The sequence below is a fragment of the Vigna unguiculata genome, chromosome 3 (assembly GCF_004118075.2).
Source record: "Vigna unguiculata cultivar IT97K-499-35 chromosome 3, ASM411807v1, whole genome shotgun sequence".
Classification (NCBI taxonomy): Eukaryota; Viridiplantae; Streptophyta; class Magnoliopsida; order Fabales; family Fabaceae; genus Vigna; species Vigna unguiculata.
Window position 1 is genome coordinate 52,010,361 of NC_040281.1, and position 26,834 is coordinate 52,037,194.

General features: G+C 31.0%; 3 protein-coding genes and 1 long non-coding RNA gene across 4 annotated transcripts; 2 read left to right on the forward strand and 2 right to left on the reverse strand.

Annotated features, from left to right (window-relative positions):
• Positions 1-272: 272 nt before the first annotated feature.
• Positions 273-4,076, forward strand: LOC114179004 (probable inactive poly [ADP-ribose] polymerase SRO5). The gene is made up of 5 exons (XM_028065186.1): positions 273-1,033; positions 1,166-1,404; positions 1,505-1,638; positions 2,370-2,465; positions 3,399-4,076. Exons 1-5 carry the CDS (start codon positions 603-605, stop codon positions 3,477-3,479), a joined length of 981 nt encoding a protein of 326 aa, XP_027920987.1. The 5' UTR covers positions 273-602; the 3' UTR covers positions 3,480-4,076.
• Positions 4,077-5,561: 1,485 nt separating this feature from the next.
• LOC114175655 lies at positions 5,562-6,889 on the reverse strand. Its single transcript, XR_003602873.1, has 3 exons — positions 6,751-6,889; positions 6,579-6,648; positions 5,562-5,768 (listed from the first exon to the last, which is right to left on the reverse strand). It is a non-coding gene; the product is annotated as an uncharacterized LOC114175655 (long non-coding RNA).
• Positions 6,890-10,020: 3,131 nt separating this feature from the next.
• LOC114179787 lies at positions 10,021-10,835 on the forward strand. Its single transcript, XM_028066244.1, has one exon. The coding sequence runs from the start codon at positions 10,094-10,096 to the stop codon at positions 10,742-10,744; it is 651 nt and encodes a 216-aa protein (XP_027922045.1). The 5' UTR covers positions 10,021-10,093; the 3' UTR covers positions 10,745-10,835.
• Positions 10,836-21,411: 10,576 nt separating this feature from the next.
• LOC114179211 (1-deoxy-D-xylulose 5-phosphate reductoisomerase, chloroplastic) lies at positions 21,412-25,644 on the reverse strand. Its single transcript, XM_028065460.1, has 12 exons — positions 25,415-25,644; positions 24,921-25,096; positions 24,433-24,519; positions 23,766-23,891; positions 23,624-23,686; positions 23,336-23,485; positions 23,091-23,158; positions 22,728-22,839; positions 22,508-22,612; positions 22,227-22,348; positions 21,937-22,083; positions 21,412-21,830 (listed from the first exon to the last, which is right to left on the reverse strand). Exons 1-12 carry the CDS (start codon positions 25,503-25,505, stop codon positions 21,662-21,664), a joined length of 1,416 nt encoding a protein of 471 aa, XP_027921261.1. The 5' UTR covers positions 25,506-25,644; the 3' UTR covers positions 21,412-21,661.
• Positions 25,645-26,834: the final 1,190 nt, after the last annotated feature.

Sequence of the window (26,834 nt, forward strand, 5' to 3'; positions counted from 1 at the left end):
AATAAGAAGTATTGGCAACGTTTTGATTGAAAAAGAAAAAATCTATCAAAATTCATATTTTTTTTAGTAAACTTGAAGGGATAATTAAGAAAACATAAAAAATGTTAATGATGCATAATCGCTCTAAAAGGGGAAAGCGGTGACACGCGGCATCATCAGCATGGAAATAAAATAATAGGTTTGACAAATTATATAATGAATTAAGAAATAATAAAAAATATAAATAGATGCAAAGTTTGACCAGTGCCTTAACGCCCAAGGATGCACGTATAGGTAAAGAAAGCGAAATAAAAATCAAAGAGGGGTTACATGATGAATGCGAAGGTCGGTTCTTAAAAATTTGATGTGGTATTAGCCATGTTCTTCCACCGCCTTCGCCCTAACCTCTCTTTTCTTCCTCTGCCGGTTACCGTTACCCTCACAAAATCTCAAACACACAACACTCGTGTTCCTCTTTTCTTCAACCCCAAGTTTTCTGTATCTATAAACATGATCTACAGATTCTGCCACCAACTCTTTTAATTTCCCCAAATTCTTCCATTCTTTTATCGCACTTCTTCCCCTCTTCCCAATTTCAATTCCCCCTCTCTTCTCTCTGCATTATGGACCGACCAATTCACCATTCATCGGACACGCGTACTTATGTTTCGGATGAAGAATCAGTGGTTTCTGATTGCGAGAGCGGGGTTTCCGGTGACGAGGGGACGTTTTCGGGAGCCTTTGTGCCGGCGGCGGAAGACGGCCGTCACGTCCGGACTAGATTCGTCCGGAGCTTGGCCCTTAACGGGTTGAGGCCCGAGGTGTTGACGATTGCCAAGAACGCGCATTCCTCCGTCTTGGCGCGTGCGCGTGCTCAGTGCTTTCAGATTTCTGCTCGTGCGGTGGCGGAATTGCACGGCGGTCATGCTAACGTGAGGTTCGCTTGGTATGGTGCGTCCGGTAAGGAAGAGATAGCTGATATCGCCCAACATGGTTTCGGCCACGCGCACTGTAACGGCCTGCGTCTCTCTCCGCTGGATTGCCCACTCCAAAGGCACGCGTCATTTCACTGTTTCATTAATATTTTTTTTTTCCATTTAATTTCATTGTTGTGTGTTCCAATATTGGTTTGTGAATTTGAAAGTTTTCTGAATTTTGCTATGTTTTTGGCATGTGCGGAATGCAGTGTGAAGAGATCCGGTGTAGACAGTGACGGCGTGAGGTACTTGTTGCTGTGTAGCGTTATCTTGGGGAAGACGGAGGTGGTACCACATGGCTCGAATCAACGCCGTTCGAGTTCTGAAGAGTACGATTCTGGGGTGGACGATCTTTTGGCTCCCAAGGAGTATGTTATTTGGTGTAACCGGATCAACACTCATGTTTTGCCCGAATATGTTTTGAGTTTCACGCTTCCTTCCTTGAAAGGTTTGGTGTTTGGGAGTTCTTATGGTGGTGCTTGCCTTTGTCAGTTTTGTGACTGATTCCTGATGTTGTTCTGAGACTCTGCGTGTGCTTGATTTTGTAGGGAATGTGAATATTGGGGAACCTTTAAGGCCCTCTTCGCCATGGATGCCATTCCCAGCTTTGGTTTCGGTGCTTTCGAGGATTTTGCCTGCGGATCAAGTTGCCATCATTGTCAAGATACGCAAAGATTATACAGTAAGTGCTTTTAGAGTTTGAGACCGTGGCTAGTTTTTTCTCCTGAAATGGTTATAAATTGAGCATATTAGCCAACGGCACACTGTAGCAGCTGTATAGCAGGATAGTTGAGTGAAGTGGCCATCGATCGTTTTAGGATTCTAATAACATAGCACTTTTCAATACAAACCACAACTGTTGCAATCACCACCAAAACTAGTGGCTTTTGGCGCGCCATAGCAATGCTATCTTGATGTAGGCTTAAAAATCCATTACCCTTTAAAGATATTTTTCTGGGTTTATTTAGGTAAAATATTCTTTAAAAAAAAAAACATATGTGCCTCTGTTTGACATCTAGACCTTCACACATTATAGGACTATTTTTATCCTAGTTTCGAACTTTCTTCTTCCTACTCCTTTCACTTCACGCCAAATTTTCGTTTTTCTATTAATTTCACCTGTCATCTTACCTTTTTTTACTTCATTGCTATGTTATTCTGAGAGATTGATGGTGACTGTGTTTTGCATGAACTGTGACTTACTAATTATCATGAATTTCCTTAATTTTGATTTTTTTTGTGTGATCTGTTACGGAGTTTATAATTATGTGTAAAGTATTTTAGTTGGTATTATAATGTTTAAAATGGCATTCATCCCGCGTACTGCTATCTTGCTATAATCCAGAGTTAGCCATTGCACTCTAATTTGTGTAATCGATACATATATTAAGTGAGCCTTTTTCTGCTTTGCAGGAATTGAAAATTTCTCGACATGAGATGATACAGAGAGTGAGAAATATAGCAGGTGACAAATTGCTAGTTTCCATCATCAGATCTTTCAGAGCCAAGGTACATCTGTCCTGTCCTCTTTGTGATATGTTCTTCCCAAGTTTAAAGAATGTTTGTGGTGGCAGATTTGTTTGTCTAGGAGGTTAAAAACATTGAACATAATGATCTTGTTGCGAATGAAATTAATAATACTCATTGTGCTAATTACACCAAGACGACATCTTGCATTATGTTTTCTAAACGCTTTGAAATTGTAAAGTATTGACTTGGTTCATACTAATTATCTTTGAACTATTATAAACCAACTGTAAGTAAGTTGTAGAAAGAGATCATTATGAATGACTGTAATTTTCTTCAATTAAGGTGTCAAAAGGCTGGACAGACAAAGTTCTGTAGAAAATGGAAATGATAATGGTCCTCATCGGCATTACTTTCTCCTAGTCCTTCGTTAATGTGCATATTTTTGCTGGTTCTCTCCTCACTGAATTGTTGGGGGTCGGTCAATGAGGATATGAATGTAATTCCTACTTGTGTATTATTATGGAAACCCTGGAAGTGAATTTAGCTCAAAGTGAATAGCGGTAGTGCTGGAATTAGTTTAACAACATTGTTAAATGATGAGTTGTTTGAATGTATGATTAAATTTATTCGAAGGCAGTCACTTTCCAGTGGCATTGAATGAGATTTTATACTTAAAACACCCTCCTTTGGAAAGAAAGATAAAGTTGATTCAAAAATTCGTCCCGTTGATTCCGTTGTCTTCTTTGTAATTATGTGTATGAAATATTGTCTGTATTGTTATTATTAAGAGCAAGAGCAAGCCTGTTTTTCAGGCTAATGAAGTGCGAAAGTAAGATATCATTTACAGTGATAAAATCTAACTTGGCTTCGAAACTGCGTATGCCTTTTTACAGTATGAACTAGATAGTTTTCGTGTCTTATCTTATTTTGGTAATGAATATTCTAACCTACCTTGCTGAATTTGTTTTTCAGAAAACACCTGCAAGCTCTAAAGCAAACAAGGGGAAACAAGGGCCAGGGGAAAGAAGAGCAAGGGGACAGCCAGTAGCATGAACGCAATGATTGTTCATATGAATTCTATTAGCTATTACACGAAGTGAATAGAATACTTGAAGAAACACAATGCTCGTAATACTAACCAAACTTACATTGAGGGGGCGAGTGAAACCACAGAGTAAGAAGTAGAGCATCACTTTTTTAGAGTTTTTAATTTGCTTCTAGGATGATATACTCATATTCTGGGATATAGGTGATTCTTTTTCTTCTAGCTAGTTACAGTTACTGGTTGAAATAAATATACCTTTACCATGGTGGCTGCAATTTGCCGACTTCAAATGCTCCTTTATCTATGCTCATTGGCTACGGACACGGGACTTCTTTGAAGTAGTTTGATAAACTCTGGAAAATCAACTCAAGAGATTGTTCAGTTTGGGTTTAATGCGTACATCCAAATTGTTTCTCGCATCTGTTTCCATGGTTTAGAATTTTTTGACCTTGTATACTTGAATTAGCCAACTCAAATTCAAAAGTCTTTGACTGCATGCACAAAATGAAAGTCTTTAATTGTTAATGGAGTGGAAGGACGGATCTTTCCATGCTCGGATAAAAAATTGAACTTATGAAATATAATTGGTTTAGTATGGTAAGTCAGCTCATTTTGTCCTGTTTAACCGTCAAAAAGTTATTATATTCATAAATGTAGTTTTTCTTCTCAGTGGCAAATTGCTTGAAAATTTATGGAGTTTTTGGTACTTGATAGAGGATTGAGAAAGGAATTAAAAGGGGTGTACTGATGTTTAAAAGACTGCAGAAAGCCATTCTTAAAAAGTCAAAATGTGTGGCTTAGTTACTTGGCGAAGAAGGAAAAAATAATAATAAAGATTGTAATGTAAAGTCGTTAGCAAACGGTAATGGATTTTTGCTTGGTTTGACCAAATTTTAGAAAGCATCAAAATCAAAGTTGGGAACAGAAATCTGAATCGAAGAATAACGTAGAACTGTCTCATTTTTTGTTTTTATTTGCCTGACTAAATAGTGGTTTCAATTTTGGATGTTTTTTCAATAAATTGATTGAAGGAGGCACGACAGCTTTTCGGCCAAACGCACACGGCTGAAGAATTTTATTGGCACCTTTTTTATAAAAGTATTCTTTCTGACAAATAATTTCAGAATGTATATTTAGAAATTTGTAACTTAATTTCATAATTTGGCTCGAGAATGTTGTAGAAATAAAATTTTAGGATTTGTAAGATTAATTGTATGTTAAATATTAGTTTATATAACAGTTAACGTAATTTTTTGAAGTATTATTAAGTTTCATAAATATCTTTTTGTTGAATAGTTTCATTACTTTTATGATTTGATAAATAAAATAAGAAAGCAAAGTACCAACCAAATAAAATGAGTGATGTAAAAGTACAAAGTAGTTCACCTTAGCTCACATAAAAACAAAACTAAAATGTATCATATGTTAAATTCGTTAGAATTGTTATAATAAAAATTTAGTAACAATTATTAATTAATAATCAGTGAGTAAGTAAAAGTGTGATAATAAATATTATTATATTTTTCAAATTTAATAATTAATTAAATTATTTTAAAAATATATATAAATATATTATAAATTTTTTAATAATAAATGTATGACAGAATTAGAGATATCTTTACCTGATATATCTTATATAGCTTGGTAGTTGAATGAGAACATCACATATTGAAAGAAGAGTATTCAGGAATGCTCCTTATGGGGTATTTCCAAAATGTATTTTGATCATGTAATTAAGAACACAATAATTATATATTTAATAAAGTGTATAACAAAAATAAACAATTAAATTTATTAAAATGGTAAAATACTTGTATAAAAGGCTAAATATTTTTCCTAAAACATGTTTTATATTATTAACGAAGAAGTAATTAAAAAATTGAATTAAGTTTCAAAATCTTCAAAAATTTGAGTATTTTTATTAACATTTTTTATTTTTTTGTTAACATATTAAGTTTTTAATTATATTTCTCTTGTTTATTTTTTTTTATGTCCCATTTAATAAATAACTTAATTAAATGAAACATCACGATGAATAATAAAAGGGCAAAGTTGCGGAGTGTCAAAGTTACTCCTTACAGTTATCCAAGAGTACTTAAAGGGGAATATTACAACACACCACGATGTCATTGACACGGTAGAGGAATAGTTTGACAGTATTCAAAATAAATGCTCAAAGAGTAAGACAATACGTGAGCTACAACCCTAAAAGATAACTAGGAAAGGCGGGATCCGACCCGAGTCGAGCTAACCAGCGGAATTTTCATCACCCTGATGACCACGAGGAGTTCTCACATCTGCTCACATCAATAAATTGATGATCATCGCAAAAGGGGTAAACCACACATAGAACATACAAACAAGCAAAAAAGGTAAGCTAGAGTAAAATTGTTTTTTTTTTTCTATCATGCAATTGAACATACAATTTAAAGGTCAAGCGTACATACATCCACAAAGCATATAATGACTGACAAACAATACACAACCAATTCATGCTTTAACAGAGTAACCCAATCATACAAAAGATCACCAACCAAAAACAGAGGGAAGAACAGTCACAGAGCAAATCCATGCACCAGTCTCACTCAAGCCATGGACCCTCGCTCATGCGAAAGAGGTCTTTCGCTCAAGCTACAGGCCATCGCTTAAGCAAGACTGCCAACAGAGAGCTCTGTAGGATTTCGCGAATTCTCGCTTGGGCGAGCTCTCCTCGCCTGAGCGAGACCACCCTTCACCCAAAGGTGAGGTTCCTCGCTTGGGCTACAACGGCAGCGACACGCATCTGGCTCCTACGAGTTCTCGCTTAGGCGAGCCCCTCTCGCCTGTGCAAGATAGTATCTCTCTCAAAACGAGAGCTCTCCGCCTGAGCGAGAGCGAGAGTAGGAACCTGGGCATGTTTCTGCTAGTCTCGCGTAGGCGAGACAGGCTCGCTTGGGCGAGAGTATCAGTTCTCGCTACTATTCTCCCTGCATCAACCATACATACAACCCAAACAACATAACAAGGTATTCCATACGTTCACACTGGCACATAAGCCATACAATCGTAAAACAGAAGCGAGATAAGTAGAAAATCGAAATAAACAAGTAAGCCCTAACTTCCCTTACCTGAAAAATGTTAGAAAAAGTAATAGTGCCCCAAGAAAGAGCGCTACAGCTCCAGGAATTGATTAAGGAACTGAAAAATGCATACAAGGACGAAGATAGGGTTATAAGGATAAACCTTGTACTGTATAAGCGCACACACGACAAAAAAGAAGAAAATGGATGTTCGACTTACTTGAAGGGGGCTTCTGATTGACCCGTAGAGGAAACTGGCTCAAACCCTAACAGTGCTGAAAAGAGAGAAGAGTGTGTGAGGAGAAAGGATTGTCTTGCGAAATGGGGGCAGGATGAGAGGTTTAGGTTAGGAAAAGGATTTTGGGCACCCTATGGACTGGCCTTAGGCCCAACAGTTAAGGCTAGGCCTTTAAACATAAGGAGCAGAAAAAAGTGGATCTTACATTTGGTATATTATTCTATCATTTTACTTATTTATTATCGCATGTTAAAAATGTGAGATTTTTTGATTAATATAAAAGAATGTGAGATTTTTTTATTAATATAAAAATGATATTGTAGTTAAGGTAAATAATGAGTGACTTTTCTGATTCTTATCGAAAACGTGTGGATAATAATGTCTTTATGCTCTTTGACTTTTATGTCATCACTTACATGATCAGGAGTTGTCGTCATCATCATTAATGAAAACGTGTTGGATAAATAAGTAAAATCTCATCAATGACGGCGATGAGAATGATTCCTTAATCATTATAGGTGATGCCATAAAAATCATGGAAGAATATAACTACCTTTTTATTATAGATAGGCATTTAGACAGTTTATCATTTATTTTTGTTTATTTATTTTCATTTAATTTGTGTATAACATTCTAGCACATTTATTTTATTTATTTTTATTTGCACCATTTTCTTTTATTATTTGATTTATATTTCTAAGAAACAACTTAAGTTACTTCTATCCTAATTAGTATTTTTGAATACTCTCAAGAAAATACTGAGTTACATTGGTAATGTAAAATAGAATTAATTCGATAGCATCAACGAGTGTATTATCAATATTATTTATGAAGATGAATGAATTTTGTTTTTAATGTAACTAAATATGTAACTTTTATCAAAATTTACATATATTTTTATTATAATAAAATAAATAATTAAAATATTTTTATTAAATAAAAATAAAATATTAATAATAAATAAATATTTTTATTAAATATTTTATTTTTCATTTTTTTAATATTTTTTTTCTATTTTTTCTTGTTTTCCAAATTCCGTCTAGTCAAAACAAGAGTAAAATATTGTAAAATGTGTATATAATAACTATGTTGCACACATAATTATAATATATAAATATGAATTCTCGGAGATCATAAGTATTTTTAGATCATTTATAATTAATTGTGATATTTTATGTATAGAAAAGTATTAAAAATAAGGGTTAAATATGTTTTTATCCTTCAATTTTTAGTGAAAATTAGAATCAGTCTCTTTTGGAAACCTTGAACCAATTTAGTTCATCAACTCTATTAATGCGTGAATTTATTTTTTTTAACCAGATTTTATTAAGTTTATCTGACGTTTCAAACACATTTCCACATTTCATTATAGTATTTTAGTTTATTTACACCGTTTGACACATATTCGTTTCAATATTAACTCAGAAACGTGTTAGAAAAGTGAAATAAACTTAAAAAAAATAATTGTTTTAAAGGACTAAATCTACATATTTTACAAACTGGATAACTAAATTAGTTCAAAGTTTGCACGAGGAACTAATTTCAATTTTTTCTAAGAGTTGAACAACCAAAATCATATTTAACCATAAAAAGAAAGTTATTTATAATAATAAAATATTAAACCTATTTTTTTTTCACTCTTTTACGTAGTTTAAAAAAATGTCATTATCTACTATAATTCTCCTTATTCCTTTTCAATTTCTATCCTATCTTCTAAATAAACAATTAATGTACATGACATGTGAGTTACTAATAAACTATTTTTTAAGTAGTGCATAACGTTCTGAGTTAACAATAAAACAAACTCTTAAATAAGTAATAAGTTATCTTAGTCCATAATAAAATAATCCCCGAATTAAATGTTATTAGTCATTTCAATGAATAACAAATCAGCTTTATTAAACACTTAACGTTATTTCAATCGGGAATAAAATAATCTCTCAACTACCATTTTCTGTGATTAATATATATTATCTTAACAATAAGTAGACAAACTGAGCAAGTACGAAGTACACTACACAAAATACAATTGGATTTTAAATAGTTTGTTGTGAAGATTAAGTGAAAAAGTGATGTAATATGAAGAAAAAAAAAGTGTGAATGAAAATTATCATATGAATTACTATTTCGTGTGTAATATATATATATATATATATATATATATATATATATATATTACCTACAAAATATTTATATTTTTAAAGATGTACACGGAAGTAACTATAATATTATCATACTCTATATGTAAATTTTACAAAATTAAATTAATTAATTATATATATATATATATATTAATAAATTTTATATTTAAATTTATTGTTTTCATTAAATACAATACTTTATGTTTTATTCAATTTTTCTCATAATCATTCTAGATCATTCTTCAACTTTCCGCACCCAATCAGATGAAGTTTAAATGTTTCTTAGAGTGGACTTTAACTTAATTTTTCTCAAGAAATAATTTATTTCAACATAAATCACCCCATGCAATAAACTAAAGAGGCCATAAAACATCAGCACTTAATAATTGATTAGTGTAGGGTGGCAGTAAGTACAGAAGATAGACCATTTTTTTTGCACTCCACAAACTAAGCTTTGGGACTAGGACCCCGCTACCCCAAGTCTAATTAATTCATTTTCAAGACAAATAGGAAAGAATTTAAAATAAAATAAGATGATAAAAATATTAAATTTAAATTGGTAAAAAAATAAAAAGGAATAGTATAATTTTATTTTATATATATATATATATATATAAATGAATGAAAAAAAAGAGCAAATTATAAAATAAATATTGTAACAGTAAATAAATTAATTTATTAAAAATATAAAAAATGACAGGTTTACTTCACTAGTTCGCAAAATAATTTAGGTAAAAAGGAGATAAAAAGAAGGAAAGTAAAAATAAATAATAGAATAATAAAACAGACAAAATACAAATGTAAAAGTTAAGATATAAAATTAAATTATTTGGAGTATTCAAAATCTACACAAAAAATAGTTATATATAAATTAGACAGTAATGTACTAAATTACACTATTATAATAATAAATAGGATATATGACTGTAAAAACAAATAATATATATATATATATATAAATAAAATTTGATGTTAGTAAATAATAGGAAAAGAAAATCGAAAATAGAGGAAAAAGAAAAGTGACATAAAATAAGCAAGAGTGAGCAACCGTTCCACTCCCCTGTCTATATATAGCATCTCAGAGCCTCTCTACACACTTTCCATAGTTTCTACCAAACTCCTTTCTCTGTTTTCTGTATTCTTCTGAAACAGAAGAAAACGAAGAGACAGACACAAATAGTGGAATGACGCAGACAGAGCCACCGTCTTCTCCAAGTTTCGGAGCTCACTCCTCCGACTCTTTTCCTCACATCGCTACTAGAGTCGTCCACGAACTCCGCAGCGACATCGATGACACTCTTTGCAAACAAAACGACGACGTTGACCTGGTGGATGACTTCGAATTCTCTTTCGGTCACACGGACTCCTCCCCTGTCTCCGCCGACGACATTTTCTGCAATGGCCAAATCAGACCTTTCTACGCTCCGTTGCACCGTGACGCTGCGTCTCACTCTTCCGTTACGTCCATTCCCGTCAAAACCACAAGTCGTCCGCGTGTGCCTTTGAAGACGCTGATGCTGGAAGAGCGAGAGACTGTGGGCGGAAACAATGATCTCGAAGGCGTGGCTGAAGGAACATACTGTGTGTGGACCCCACCCTGCAAGAAGACAACCGCATCAGCTAAGCGGTGGAGGTTTCGGGACCTTGTGCGTAGGAGTCACACCGGTGGTCAGAAGGACTCGCTTCTTTTTGTGGGTCCGTCTAAAAGGACCAGCAAGGTAGTGCCTAAGCATGCCTCCACCCAAAACAATGGTGGCGCCGCCGCAAAGCTGGTCGGGTTTTTCACTAACGCCAATGGACCTTGTCGGAATAATTTTCAACCATTCTCAAGTTAGTACAGATTGAAGTGGGTGACATGTTTTCTTTTGGTAACTTTGTACTTAGTCTGGTCAATAATTAATCTAGTTTATTGTTACAGGAAAAAAATTATGGATGATTTAACATTTCATAGAGAGAAAAAAAGTGAGAAAATAATCTTTCAATCATTAGCTTAATGTCTGTAATTGCGGAAATGATTAACTCACTTCTTACAGTTAATGTTTAATTCCGAATTATGAATATAGTGGGCAAGTCACTCTTATAAGTAGTTCACTGAATTTAGTGATTTAGTGATTTTCATTGTTATGTCATTATATATTTTAAGAAATTATTGCAATTTTGATTTCTATAAAAATTACAAAGTCAATACTTTGGTTGATGCTTTATGAAAATATTACATTTTATACTAAGCATTTGTAACAGTTACAGTGAGATCTAATAAAAATGATTAAAGTTGATATTCTTTTGTAACGTAGTGTTTATGGAAAATGTGAGAAGGTAGGTCAAATAAGGTGTAAAGAGGCATGAGTAGAATTTGCAGATGAAGTTAAATTTGCATAACTTGCCAAATTGTTTTGTTCATAGAAAAAAGTGATAAACTTAGTGATTGAAAAAGAATGGATGATGTTTTGGTAGGAAAAGGACGCTTAGAACACGAAGGCGGTGGAAGTGAGAGAGTATGCTCCTTTATGGTGAGTTAACGATGCTGAAGGTGGCAGTGAGAGAGTATGCTCCGATCCTATCTATGATGGAAAGAACGGTGTGGTGCGGTGTGGGTCTCACGCGGCATAGAGTTGGGGTAAAATTGACAATAGTTAGGAGTAGGAGAAAATATGTTTAAGGATGGATTGTTGGAGTTATTGGAGCGAGATTTAAATTGACATGTAGCGAACATGTCATTATTATTTGCTTTTAATACATTGGAGGGATCAAGGCTAGATAGAAGGAGAAAAGTATCATAATCTCTTTTTTCTTCTTCATTTCCACGTCAACTTGACGGTCTATCCACACAGTTCATGCCTTTCTCATACCCCATCATTACTATAGGATATGCAAATCAAATAACAGAATATAACAATTTTAATACTTTAAATTAGTTTTTTATCATAAAAAAAATAAGTTGGCAAATTAGGACAAACTAACATACTAAAAATACAAGCCTACCGCTAAATGAGTGATGGATTAGTACGCAGGTTTGCCGGAGTTAACCCATTTTAGCGTTGGCATAAAATTTAGATTTAAAAATAATTTTATCCTTTATTTTGCAAAATCCACAATTTTAGTACCAAATTCTTTTCTTCAAATTTCAGTCTTTCCGTATTTAATTATTCATAAGTTTGTTACTTGAACTTCATTTTTTATACAATTTTATTCTTTTAATATTTAATTACCTACATCTTTCTTTAACATTTAGTTCGATTTTATGTAATGGTTTCTTACGTTTAACAAAACATAGTTAGATAAAGAGAAATACGCGTAATACTCTAGTGACTTTTTTATATAATTGAAAAAATATGTAAGGAAGATGAATGTTGCAAAACTCACTTATGTTTTTAAAATTTTGGGTCTGGTCTAATTAAAGAGGTTCAAGTCATTTCACTTGTTTCTTTTTCACTCCCAGAAAAAGAACTCTCTAGTTTCTTCTACTCTACTTTTTTCACTTAACCCCTCTCCATTTTCTCTCAAACTCACCCCTTCCTGGCCTCTATTTCACGAGTTTCCTCAGTTCTAACTCAATTTCTATCACTTGAAACAAACATTGAAATTGGGACTCTTGTGAAGTTCTCATTGAAACAAACCTAATGTTCCTCTCCTCCATGTAAGTCAATCCCCAACCTCTATTCCATTTCTGTTTTTCAATTCCGAAGCTTTGGTTCCACGTTGTTCCTGTTAATGATCTTATTTTTGTCTTCCTTTATTCTTGCTTATCAGCTCTTTAAGTTGCAAACATGTCGTTCCTTAATGATTTTCTTGTTTTAACCCTTGTATGTGTTTTCTGTTACTGGATTGATGGTTGTATTGAATTGTATTTTGTTTTTGCTTTAGTTTTTGGCTTTGCATGAGTGAGTGCATCTGGGTATCTGTTATCCTCGCCTAAGTGAGGAGTTTTTCGCCCAAACGAGAAGCTCTCGCCTAAGCAAGAATAGCAGAAACTCATCTTTGCTCTCTGTCTCGAGTTGTCACCTGAGTGAGGGCCTTTCACTTAAGTGAGAGTAATCTCGCCTAAGCGAAATCGGAAGCGAAAACTCGTAGACGTTTGAGCGAGAGATTTCTGTCGCTTGAGCGATAGCTTTTTAGCTTGAGCGAAATTGACAACAGAATTGTTTTAATTACTTGATTGCTTCCATGATCGGATGATTTACCCCTTTTAGCATGAAGTTTGCATGTATGTTTTATGTGTGCTATAATGAGATTGAGATTTGTTGTGCTTGGTATGGAATAATAATGTATGCGTGCTTGATATAATTTCATGAGTTTCATAAGAGATTTTATGGTGATGTTATCGTAGTGTATGTAATAAAATAAGGATTCAAGTAAGGTTGCATCCTAATATTCTAATGAATCAGTCATACTCACATAGAGTATATTAGTTCATGTGGTGAGAGTAGCAGAAGGTCCTAGTCTCTAGCAAAATAATGGCCTTAGATGATCATGGACTAACCTTGTGTGTGGTAGGGTAAAATCCATTGGCAATGGATCTGCAGAGCAGTAAAGATCACCACAAGTACAGATAACCAGTGAATCTGATCTCATTACATGTATCCGGATAATTGAGTTAGAGGGTCTTTGAATTATTTGCTATCATATGTTGTTCTCGTTTATAATATGCTTATTTAATTACATGTTAAATTATTTTTTTCTAGCTTACCCTTTCTCTTTGTGTTTGTTTCTTATTTGGTTTTTCTTTTTGCAATGATTACCAATGTTGGTGTGTGCAGATGTGGAAACTCCTGGTGATCACTATGATTATGAAGATGATGTTGTTTAGTTAGTAGGCATGTTAGATCTTGCTCCTTGTTGAGCTCTTCTTGAAGAACAATTTTATTTGTAATTCCTTACTCTGTTGAGCAATTTTTTGCCATTCTATTTTATATTTTAAGACATATTGATGACATTATTCTATGTTCATGGTATTCATGTTCTAGTATATTTCGGATAAGTAAAAAGTTGATTTTTATATATTTATGTCATGTGCTTATGATATGTGATGTTTTGTTTATTAGAATTTATCTATTAAATGAGATTTCATAAATGTAATTTTATATCAATTTACTATTAAATTTTCTTAAGGAAATAAAAATAAAATAAAACTACCGATACCTAAAATGTAAGACTAAAATAAAAAAAATAAAAAAATTGTAGATTGTTTGAAATATGAGAACCAAAAATTACAATTATCTTTAAATTTAACCAGAATATAATGAAAATATAGAGTTTTATATGCTGTTTTGGAATCACAGATTGTCCGATGATTTTTTTATAAAACTTAATTGAAAAATCGTATTTTAAATAATTATATTCAATTAGTAATATAAAGATATTTAAATTAACAACGAAAATTGAACTTATATAAAAAATAGTTACCTTAACTTTAATTATACTATTAAGTTTTTCCATAATTACTAATTAACGTGTAATTAGCTTAATTAATTAATTATTTAGTTTAGTCTATTATCATTTTTTTTCATGAATTAAACTGCTTAAATTTCACTTATTCACCTAAATTAGATAAATTCAAAATGTTTGCCTCCTTTGAATACTCACCATCTAATTTCCATCATGGAAACTTTAATTATTTCCTAAATGTGGTTGATGAATGTAATGACATTTTTGGAGTCACTTTCACATACTTATATACTATGTATATTTTGATTTGACCCAAGTCAATGCTAATCCATTTACGGAACTTTTCCCAATCCTTGGGTGAAACAACCAGCCATTAGCCTAACTAAGCCCTTCACGAGACCATCATTAAGGACTTACAACTAATTTCAATAGTAGAGAATTCTTAGGAATTCTTATTTTTTTAATTATATTTTAGCGAAAAGATGATTTCTCGTAATATATATATATATATATATATATATATATATATATATATATATATATATATATATATATGGATTTCTTATAATTACTTATGGGTGTCACTTTTCTTCAACTAACTACCGATGTGCTTTTAACTAATGCAATTATCTTTGGTCGAGAATTTAACTATTAAGATACTAGAATAATAATAATAATTTGTTCAAATGTATTTTGATAATAACTTTTAACTCATGGTCTTTTAACCCCTATTTGTTAGTGAACACAAAGCATTAAATTAAGACTTCGAAAATGTAAATTGAATCCTTTAAGCTAATTCAATATCGAAACTTAAAGACAAATGTCTAACTTTATATAGGTTGAATTTAGCTTAGATAATGAATCTTGAAGAGTTGGAGTTACGCTAGAAAATAAATTGCAAATAAACTTTAAATGTGAAGCCTAAATGCATATCGAAAAATAGAACGGAAAGAAAAATAAAACGATTAAAAGAGCAAATTAAAAAAATTGGAAGAAAAGTAAACCAAAGACAAAGGTAAAAAAAAAGTTTAATTAGTCGGATGGTACCAACTTTTGTTTGGATGTGTCAGTTCGGTACACACTTTTAGGAACGTCTCAATTGCGTTCAAACTTTTGAAAAATTGCTTTAATTAGATCTCTTTCACAACAAAATTATTAATGTCGGAAACGGTGTGTCATGTGGCAGTCTCTATGTTTTTCTTTTTGCACGTGTCAGGTCTCTAGTGTGACACGTGACACATGACAAGGTATTGCCACACGTTAGTGTCACTGTCAAGTGTCATTGTCTTGATTTCAATTTAATCCTCACATATGTCTATTTGTTTCAATTTAGTTTCCACATATGTCTATTTATTTCAATTTAGTCTCCACATATGTATTTGTTTCAATTTAATTCGTACATATGTGTATTTGTTTCAATATATTCTCAATTTTTTTTTTCAAAATAGAGAAATAATGTCTCTCCCTTCAAACCAAATTTATCATTTATATAAATGTTATATTGATATTTGTTATTAAAAATGACTTACAAAATTAATTACCGATATTTATATTGAAATTTAGTGGTAAAAGTCATGAATAACAAAACATAGGTTAACAATTAAAAAAATATATGTTATAATGTCATTTTTAATAAAAAATATGAGTATAACATTTTCAATAATACTCATATTTTGTATTTAAAATAATGATATAACATATTACATTTTTTCTTAACTGTTAATTCATGTTTTGTTATTCATCTCTTTTATCACTAAATTTATATATATATATATATATATATATATATATATATATATTTTGATTTTGTAAGTCATTTTTTAATGACAAATATCAATATAACATTTATATAAATAATAAATTTCGTCTTAAGAGAGACAATATTTCTTATTTTGAAAAAAAAAAGAATTAGAACTAAATTGAAGAAAAAAGACATGTGAGAACTAAATTGAAACAAAGAGACATATGTAAAGACTAAATTTAATCAAATAAATATATGTGGGAACTAAATTGAAATCATGACAATGACATTTGGTAATAACACAAACATGTGGTAGTACCTTGTCATGTGGTCATATAATAGTACCTGACACGTGGCAACAAAAAAAAGTTCATAAAAAAATTAAAAAAATAGAAAAATGAAAAAAATCATAGACTTAAATGTGACACACCATTAACTAATAATTTTTTTATAAGAGAGACTTGATTGAGACATCTTTTGAAAAGTTGGGACGCAATTGATATATTTTTCAAAGTTGATACCAAATTGATATATCCAAACACGAAAGTGGGTACCATCTGACTAATTAAACCAAAGAAAAAAAGTTATTATATTATTAAAAATTAAGAAAATAGATTGAAAAGGAAAGTTAGTGACTCACAAATATAATAATTTGAGATAAACTTTGGTAAAGTCATTAAGGTTGTTAAAAATTAATTGTGTGGCGTGGAAGTATCTATAACAAGATATAAAGAAGATTCTCTTTTGTGTCCACATTTTATAATACCAATTTTACCCTTAATTATTTTAAAAATTAATTATTTTATAAATAATTTATTTTTAATTGTTATTCTAAAAATCTTTTGTCTTAAATTATTATTTTAAAAACTTTTTTGTACATATCTTATTTTTTTAATTTTACATTTAACAACTATTTTAAATTTTGTTATTGATCTTAACTTCAATTTCTTGAAAATTAAAAAATATTATTGATGTTAACTTAACCTCAATAACCTTCAAATATCTTCTAAAAATTTTGTTATTGATCTTACCTAAACTTAAATTTTAAAACTTTTTATTATTGATCTTAACTTAAATTTCTTGAAAATTAAAAAATGTGAACACAAACAGATACAGCAACCGCACATGTTCGCAGTTAGGGTTAGTGCAATATATTTCAAACAATACAGCATTACTGAAATATATGGTTATAAAATTTATTTTCTTGCATAATATCATAACTATATTAACAAAATCTTAAAGATTCTGTTACAAATATCTAAATTTATTCTCCAAATGTACTTTGCATGCATAAACAAGAAAAAAGAATAGCAGGAGAAACAAGTTAAATGAAGAATTTTATATTTTTCCGAAGTCTCAATTTTGGAATCCAAGGCCATCCATTTCTACGGCTACTACGAATAAAAGCAAAATAGCCACAGATAAACAGTTGTCTGACAGGATATGTATGTACTGTTCAAGAAGGAGCCGCATAACATTTAAAGACTAAAGATTACTGAATAATAAAGATGGAATGAACAAAATTAGGTTTAAAAATTAACTCAAAGGAAGTGTAAAACATGATTTATAATTTATAATAAAAAACCAAAACTCCGTTCAGTCAAAACTAGGAACTAAAATCATAAAAATGAAAAATGGAAGGTGACAAATAGCATCCAGAGAGAAGAGAATAGTTTGGACCCAAGTATGGTTTTTTTTTTCTAATAGTTGGTAAATGTCGTTTCTTATTCCAATACCATAAATGATAAAAAAATTATTTGAAAAATTACATATGTAGAAATAGTAGTTAGGAAGATATAATAGGCTGTAGGAGGCCCAACTATGTCGTCCAGTAAGGGGTGAGTTGTGGACGTTCTATAAATTCTGGCAGCGATGCACATGCCATTCAATATTATATTTGAAGAAATTGTCCTATAAATGTTACTTATGACAAATAATAAATTTAATTTAAATATGTTTTTAATATTTTTAAAATAATAATGATAATTTAATTTTAATATGTAATATTTTTAAAATTTATCTAATTAAAAATTGTTGTTTCTTATTCCTAATTACTATGTGATACTTATTATTTGTGTATGTGTTGAACGAAAATTCAAGTAAGTATTCTAAATGGTGTCTTTTATTGTTGTGATATAATAAAGCTAAGTACTGTCTTTTAAAAAACAAAAGTAAGATATATAACGAATGTCATTTATCTTGATGAATAATATGATATGGATTAAAACTTTCAAATTTTAGAAGGATGGAAAATGAAATCTCTCCATAAACTACCATAACTATACCTATAATATATATATATATATATATATATATATATATATATATATATATTTAAATTTCATATAAACATTATTTATTTTCTATATTGGTTAAAGACGATTATTTGAATTTTAATCATTACTTACTTACCACCAGAGTCATAATAACACCCTATAATAATCAAGATAAATGAACACGATTTAATTAAAACATAATTTCATTTTTCATTAATATCAATTTCTTATAAATTTGTTTATTGATCCCATTTTGAGCTTCATTTCGGGTTTTGAAAGTTAACTTAATTAAAATTAGAGTCATATAATACAATGAGTTTTGAAAAATAAATATTACAATTTTATTATATATTAACATTTGACTCAAATAAGAATTTATCCTTCATAAAACAATCCATAAAAAATTATGCTCACTTAGTGTAATGAGTATCAGTGCAAAAATATAAATTTTTCTATCAACTTATCACACCTAATATTCTTACATCAATTAGCACCTAGGTTATTACCATTTTCATTTATCTTGCTAAAAAATTAACATAACACATATCACCACATATAAATTTAGTTAAGAATACTAATACACACATATTTATGTAAATTCAACAAAAAAAAAATTGAATAAGACGCATGCACCCTACACCACAAGGAATATCGCAAAAATGATATTTCTTAATATCACAAAAAGATTGATTTTAACTTTCTTTCAAACGTTAGATTGACCACTTGAACTAAGCAACTTGTTGTTTAAACATCAAATTGTACACTTAAGCAATTAAATTGGTTGTTTGCGCGACTAATTTCTTTAAGAAGAGAAAATTACTATGAATTCTTTTTCACTAAAGCATTCATCCATTAGTAATCAAAACTCAAATGAGAGCATTGTGCTACTCAAACTACCACTTTGGTACTTATGTATTAAGTAATGAATATTTGTAGTTGCATTAAATGTCATAAGGTCATTGTCATAATCTCATTGTTTGATGGTTTAAATATACCGTTAGTTGTCAAATTTGATCCTAAATTAAAATTTATTTTTATCTTAAATATTGATATAATTTGATTCTTAAACTTTAAAATATATATATATATATATATATATATATATATATATATATATATATATATATATATATATATATTCTTTCTAACTCAACTGTTTTAAATATTGTTCACGTATCAAATGATGTTTTTGATATACGTGTGAACTGTTTAATCCATTTAACATGTTACAACTCAAATATTAATTTGACTTATATTTTTTGCTTAAGTTCGAAATATCATTTAACACGTAAAATAAATTTAACGCAATTGAGTTAACATGATTATATTTATTTATTTTTAAAGTTTAAGGATAAAAATGTATAAAAAATTGACACAAGATAAAATTCCAATTTCGTGTATATAAGTTTAGGAATTACAAATATATTTAATTTTTTTTTTATTCTTAACTGAGCAACCAACTTATTGCTAGAACATTTCAAAATTTTACCCAATTTAACAAAAACTAACTCGGCAAAGTAAATTTTACTACAACTTAAATTATAAATATATTTTTGTCCAATTGATTCAAATCATTCTATCTCATAATATTTAACATTCAATATTAAAAAACAACCAAATATTTCAATATTTAATCCATATCAAATTAATCACTCATGAATCAAAATAATATATTCTTACACAATACTTTATTTACTCAAAATAAAATAAAAAATAACAATGAACCTCAATTGTCTAGCATGAAGTTTTCTTAAAGCAACTTGATTTAATTGAACTATAATACTTTCTCTTATCTCAAAATTTTTCGTTTTACAAAAAATTAACTCTAAAATATAATGTGTCTTAACTTGCTTTATAAAACCAATTCAAAACTTTTGTAATAGTAGAGACCTATATTTTCAGCTTAAATTTCATATCTGAAAGAATAATCATCCACATAAAAAAAAAAAAAAACTTGAAAGTTGAGAGAAGGGTAGGAGGGCGAGAGACTTACTGAAAACAAAAATATTGCATTAAACTTTATTACCTTACAAATCGTGTGCTTTGAAAGAAGAAAATAAAATAAATCACCAAAAATCTTAAAAAGAGTCCAAATTACTTAAATTTTGAGAGAAGAAGATTTTACTTAAATGAATAATAAATTTATTATGTTATATATATATATATATATATATCAAATTTTGAAATTTGATAATTTTTTTGAAAGTTCGATAATTTTTTTTAATGAAATTTCGAAATTCGGTATTATGTAAACTAATTTTCAAAATCTATAAATGGGTGCTAGTAAAAAAGGTCAAAGATCATTTAAGATATTTTGGAAAAGCGCAGAAGAAAAGTTGAAGGGGCAGGAAGAAACCCATGTAAAGAGGGTGGCTCAAGCTGGAAAAAGGAAAATTAGGGAGTTTATTGCCAATATACACTATTGCTTTCTGCACCCTCAATTACTAACTAAACCTCACAGTAACATAAAAAGTTTAAAATTACTTTCACCGTAGTTGCTCCCGCTTCTACCATTGCCACTACTGTAGAGGAAGAAAAAAGAGAAAAAACATTGCAGAGGAAAAAAGAGAGAACACGGAAAAATATTCCTTCTGGAAAGTTATTTTTGAAACGCATATTCCGAAATCTTATTTCAAAAAATTGCTCTGAAATGCATTTTATTCATTTCCAAAATTCTGAAAAGTTCGCTTTAAAAAATCCTGAAAACTTGTTCTAAAAAGTTTCCAAAACATATTATTCCAAAGTTACTTTTACAATAAAATAGTCATTTTCAAAATCTGGGGAGGGGGTACGAAGAAATTAATTGTGAGAGTGCAGGAAGGAAAAGCCTTCAATGTTTTTTTTTTGTTGGTTCTTAAGAAGCATGTAAGAAAAATGTTAAGATTTTTTTTTCTGAAGGTGATGTTTGTAAGAATTTCTCAACTCTAGAGGATGATGTGCTAACAATCAAACGATGAGAAAAGCAAAACCATGATGCAGACAGTAATATCAGGCAACGAATACGTGTAAAAACATTACAACGAACCCTTTTATGGGTCAGCTTTTTTGTCTCCCTCTATTAAAAAAAGCGAAATAAAAAATTGCATTTGACTACGCCATGTAAAATTTGAATAAGATAAAGTCATGGACAACCATCCTCTACTCTTGACTATCAAAAGTTTTTTTTTTTTTTTCAATGAAATTACGACAAAAACTATAAGATCAATTGAGATATGTTGAGAGACCAAAAATTCCACAAATATAAACCTTTTTATTTTTCATCATCAAGGGAATGCTTCATTCTACATTGGATAAATTGTTCAAGGGCCTTGTGGGAGGAACCAGCCATATCCCTACTCTGATAATCCTTCTCATGCAAGAATAGGCGTGAAGGTGGAAGAGTCTTGCAAACTAGCAGCATATTTTCGTGCCCACAAGTCATAGTGAATGATTTCTTCAAGGGAAGGCGAGGACAACAATTCATTTTGATGCTTCTCACATGTTAGCTCCACCACTTTGAATATATCCAAATACTGAATCCTAAAGTCACATTAGAACAAGAACAATTTCAAACAAGGTAACAGATTCCTAAAGATTTGAAGATGTCAGTGAAAATTTGCAACGAGGAAAAATAACTGAATCTTACTTTTCATCAATAAACATCTCTACAGCTTTCTCATTTGCTGCACTGAGAACTCCTGTCATTGTGCCTCCAGCACGACCAGCGGCATAGGCAAGATTCATGGATGGATATTTTACATTGTCTGGAGTTTTAAATGTAAGTGAACCAAGCCTACATAACCACATTTCAAAGACAGATATGTCAGACAAACTAAGAACAACTATTCCATCACAGTTCAAATTAAATTAACTAATTCATCTTGCATAATAACGTCTTGAGTTGAAATAAGTAAGCAGAAGGGAAAAGTATAGTACTTGCAAAGATCAAGACGAGGCCAAGTGACTTCAGAACAGTAAACCCTGTCAGGCCATGATAATGTATAGAGGATCGGCAACCGCATATCAGGCCACCCTAGTTGTGCAAGAACAGATGAATCCTGGAATCAAGAAATAAGTTAGTATTATATAATGATAAAAAATATTTAATGATCTTTTTCTCCTGTGCTATACACGAGTTTACTCCCACCCATTTGCTAATTTAGCAAGGGCCTGGGTATGGTTATTCAAATATATGGATATTAAAACACGGTATTGACCTGTGTTTCAATCATTGAATGTATGATTGATTGTGGATGAATGACAATCTCAATATCATCATAGTCAGCTCCAAACAAGTAATGTGCTTCAATTACTTCTAGACCCTGCAAAGAAGTGCAACAAATTTAACTTTTACCAAGGAATTTCATACTACATAAGCAAACAGATTAATAGAAAGGTTTTTTTCATCCAATATGTTGACATAAAAGAGAAACAAACCTTGTTAAAGAGTGTAGCAGAGTCCACAGTTATCTTTTTCCCCATATTCCAGTTGGGATGTTTTAATGCATCAGCTACTTTAACATCTTTCAGCTTTTCAACTGGCAAATCCCTGTCAATCACCAAGGGACTTGTCAAATTGATTATATAGATCCGGAAACAAAACTAAGAGAGCAACAATTCATCGTTTTCCATGATCAAAGAATATTAATTCTGACAGAAAACACCACAAGACATTCAGATATACATAGGAATGTTTATAGTGCTATATATTCTTTCAGTTTTCTTCCAATGAAAACACATAAAAATGATATATGGTTACACTGAACATGCAAAACGGGTCAAATGAAGTCATGTACACACCTAAAAGCACCTCCAGATGCGGTTAGAATAATGCGCCTAAGTGCACCCTCTGGTAACCCCTGGATACACTGCAGCAAAGAATCCTTTAAGCTTTTGCAGTAAAAAGTGGATCATATGATAAAATAATTGCTTGCAGTCAATAAGAAAGGCGCAGAGGCCAGAGAATATATAGATAATACATAGCATGAGTATGTCTATGGATCTTGTTGCACACATGATTTTCAATAGACTATGTGCTTTCTTACCTGAAAAATGGCAGAATGTTCTGAATCCGCAGGAAGTATTTTTACGTTATGCTTCTGAGCAAGAGGAAGGACAAAAGGACCTCCGGCAATCAATGTCTCTTTGTTGGCCAAAGCTATGTCTTTCCCTGCTTCTATTGCAGCAACTGTAGGCTAATAAAAGAATGAGAGGATTTCAGCTTGCTAATATTTTTAGATATGTAAGATGCAAGGACACAGAAGGCCACATTACATGGCACAGCAAAGAGATTGGTTACCAAGAAAGGCCAAAAATAAGGAAAAGAAATTTACCTTCAGTCCTGCACACCCTACTATTCCTGTGACTACACTGACTGCATCTGGGTGACGAGCAACCTGAGTTTATATAAGCTATAGGTCATGAGAAAAAAAGGCTCTAACAAAATTACAACAAATGAATAAAGCAGATGTCCACCTCAACGATTCCCTGCTCTCCAGGGATGATCTCAGGTTTCTGTTCAACATCATGCAAAGCCTCTTCAAGTTCAGCAATTAGTGACTCGTTTCTAACAGCAACAAGTTGAGGCTTGAATGTTTTTATCTGTGCAACATAAATATTAAAAGGGGTTATTCTCTTTTTTCTTGTGCTTGTTATATTGAAATATTAAATACTACAAATGATGGCGAGTCTTGGAACAACAGTAAGGTTGCCTTGTGAGGTGAGTCTTGGACTCAAATCCTAAAAACAACCTCTCTACTTGCGGGATAAGACTGCATATGTACTCTCCTCAAATTCCACTACGTGGGAGACTAGGTGTGAGATACATTAACTGAACCTTAGACCATAGTAGTTAATTTAGTTTTAAGATACTTTTGTTTTGTATGATATGAACTCATTGGTTCCCTTCGTACATAAATGCAAAAGAACAACATGCCTGCTGCACCTGAATTATTAGAAAACATAACCAGGAAGATCCTCCTCATTGCAACTAATGTGACGACAATTACAGTTGTAAATTAGCTTTGTGATTAAATTGGTCAAGTAAATCCACTGAGGTTGTGAAATTTCAGATTTAAATCTGGTCATAGATAGACACAAATCAATCCACAGTTCCATTCCATGCTGGGAGTGCAGTGATTACCTGGTCTGCAAGAAGAGTAACGTTTGAACCAGCTGCAAGTGCCACAACTTTAAACTTGTCTGGATTCTCTGCCACAATATCTAGAGTCTACAAAAGCATACAGGGGAAAAGATACACTACATCAAAAAATATGAGACAAAGGCAAGTTAAGCTACATCTACAAAGGGCAAACATCATCCATCTATCTATAACACCCCGAAAAAAATCGAATATTCATTTGGAAGATTTACAGGAGTACAGAAACACAAAATATAAAATTATTTCCAACAAATGTTTGCAAGCAAACAGCATCTTGCATGTTAAGATTTGTTACATTGGTTAGGAATAAAATCCGAATGGCGAATACTCTTTATAAGACTAACCCCAAATGCCTCTCTTTAAGCTAGCTTTTGACCCAGATGTTTGTAAAAGACTATTATTAGCCATTAACTCTAATATTACTTAGTACAGATTATGATGATAGAGGGAGACTTCATTAGCACCAATACCTGAGTTCCAATAGAACCAGTAGATCCCACAATAGAAATGGGTTTTGGTCCCTCCCAAGTCTTGCCAACTTGTTCTGGATACGCTCGTCCCGGCCAGGCTGGTGGCGGTGGTGGTGATGCCTGCAGTGAGCAATTAACTCGCCTTCCGCCATCTTTTCTTTTAAAAGCAAAACCACCTGAGCATCAAATTCAAAACACCATCAAAGTCAAACCTTGCATGCTCCATCAATTGACATCAAAACATAACACAACAAACAAATATCGCCTTTCCAAAAAAAAAAAATATTGCCATTCCACAAAACAAAACATCACCGTAACATCAACAAAGTCGTTTATAACAGTATAGGACCAGAAAATAGCATAATTTCTGGAAAGAAAAGAAATCAATAATTCAATGGGGAGGGAGTTTCTGCATAAAGTCGTTAACTTTGACATTCCCAGAAGAGAGGAGGAAGGAAAGATGGTTTAAATGAACAGAGGAAGAGAAGAAGAACCTGGGAATTTTGCTGTGAGACAATTAGACTTGAAGGAATCAGAGAAAAAAAGGGACTTGACTTCAGCCAGAGAAGAGATATTGAGCGCCATCACATACACCGAAGTTGAGTTTGGAGAAAAGGAATTGAAATCTCCAGCAACAAGAATGGTGGCAGCAGAGGGAGGTTGTGTGGTGCCTGGAATTGCTGAGTTTTTTTATACTAATACTAATAGACAACAGTGGATGTGGTCTCAGACATGTTATCAATATGAAAAATTATTTTTTTTATTTATTATTTTCAAGTATTACTATTTATTATAATTAATTATACGTGAGATAATGAAGAAAGAGTTTAATTTTAAGATGGCGAAAATAGGGAAGAGATAAGGACAAAAGAGAGTTAGGAGGGTGTCAAAGAATGAGTGGAAATTGGAATCCACACTCGCCGCCCCTCCACTCCATTCATAGTTTAGTTATTCACTGCCAAATAACTATTCCCAACTAATTTATAAGAACTTCGATAAAAACAATTTGGTATATCACCATTTTCTATTAATCAAATACTATCAAATCTCTCTAGGAAAATTTATACTTCTCTAGTGTTCACCGGTATATGAATTAATATTTATTAATTTCACATTTAATATTTTATTTATTTATTTATTTAAAGAACAAGCATAACTTTAGTTTTATATTTATTGGTGTTTGTCTTTTTCTAAAAAAATTATTAATGTTCTAAATTGCAATTGATTATTTTCTCATCTATGAATCTATTTATTAATTGGTTTAATAAATTTGACATAATTAATGAGACGTTAATCAGGATATTTTAATTCAAATGCTGTAACATTTTTATCGAATGATGCCCTTTGATGCGTGTCTCAACTTTAAATACTTATGTACTTTTATTTATCATAATTTATGTTTAATATTTTAAATTTACTACCAAGGGGCCTTAAATTAAAATTTTGGATATGTATTTGTTGCGAATAATCAAAAGTTTTCTTTTGGTGTTCGTATTGATTCTTTACAACTTAAAGAATATTGTATTCTAAACAAAATACAAATAAAGTGTTACAAATATGTGTCATGTAAAACGAATAGTTAACAATATGTTGCTTGGTTTGGATTAAATGTGGGAAAGAAAACAAGTAAATAGAACATAATATTTTCTCTTTTTGTTTGAAAGAGTGTAAACAAATACGTTATATATAACAAGTATGAAAATAGTTTTTTTAATCTATTGTAATATAATAATTATTATAATTTTTCACTATTTAAAAAATGGTATTTATAATTTAAAAAATAAATGGTTGAACTTTAAATTAGTTATAATTTATCATTGTTATGCCATTTTAAGAATAAATTTTAAACACAATTCAATTTCAACTTTTGTATTCAATTATATATAATAAATTGTTTTTATCTTTAATTTATAG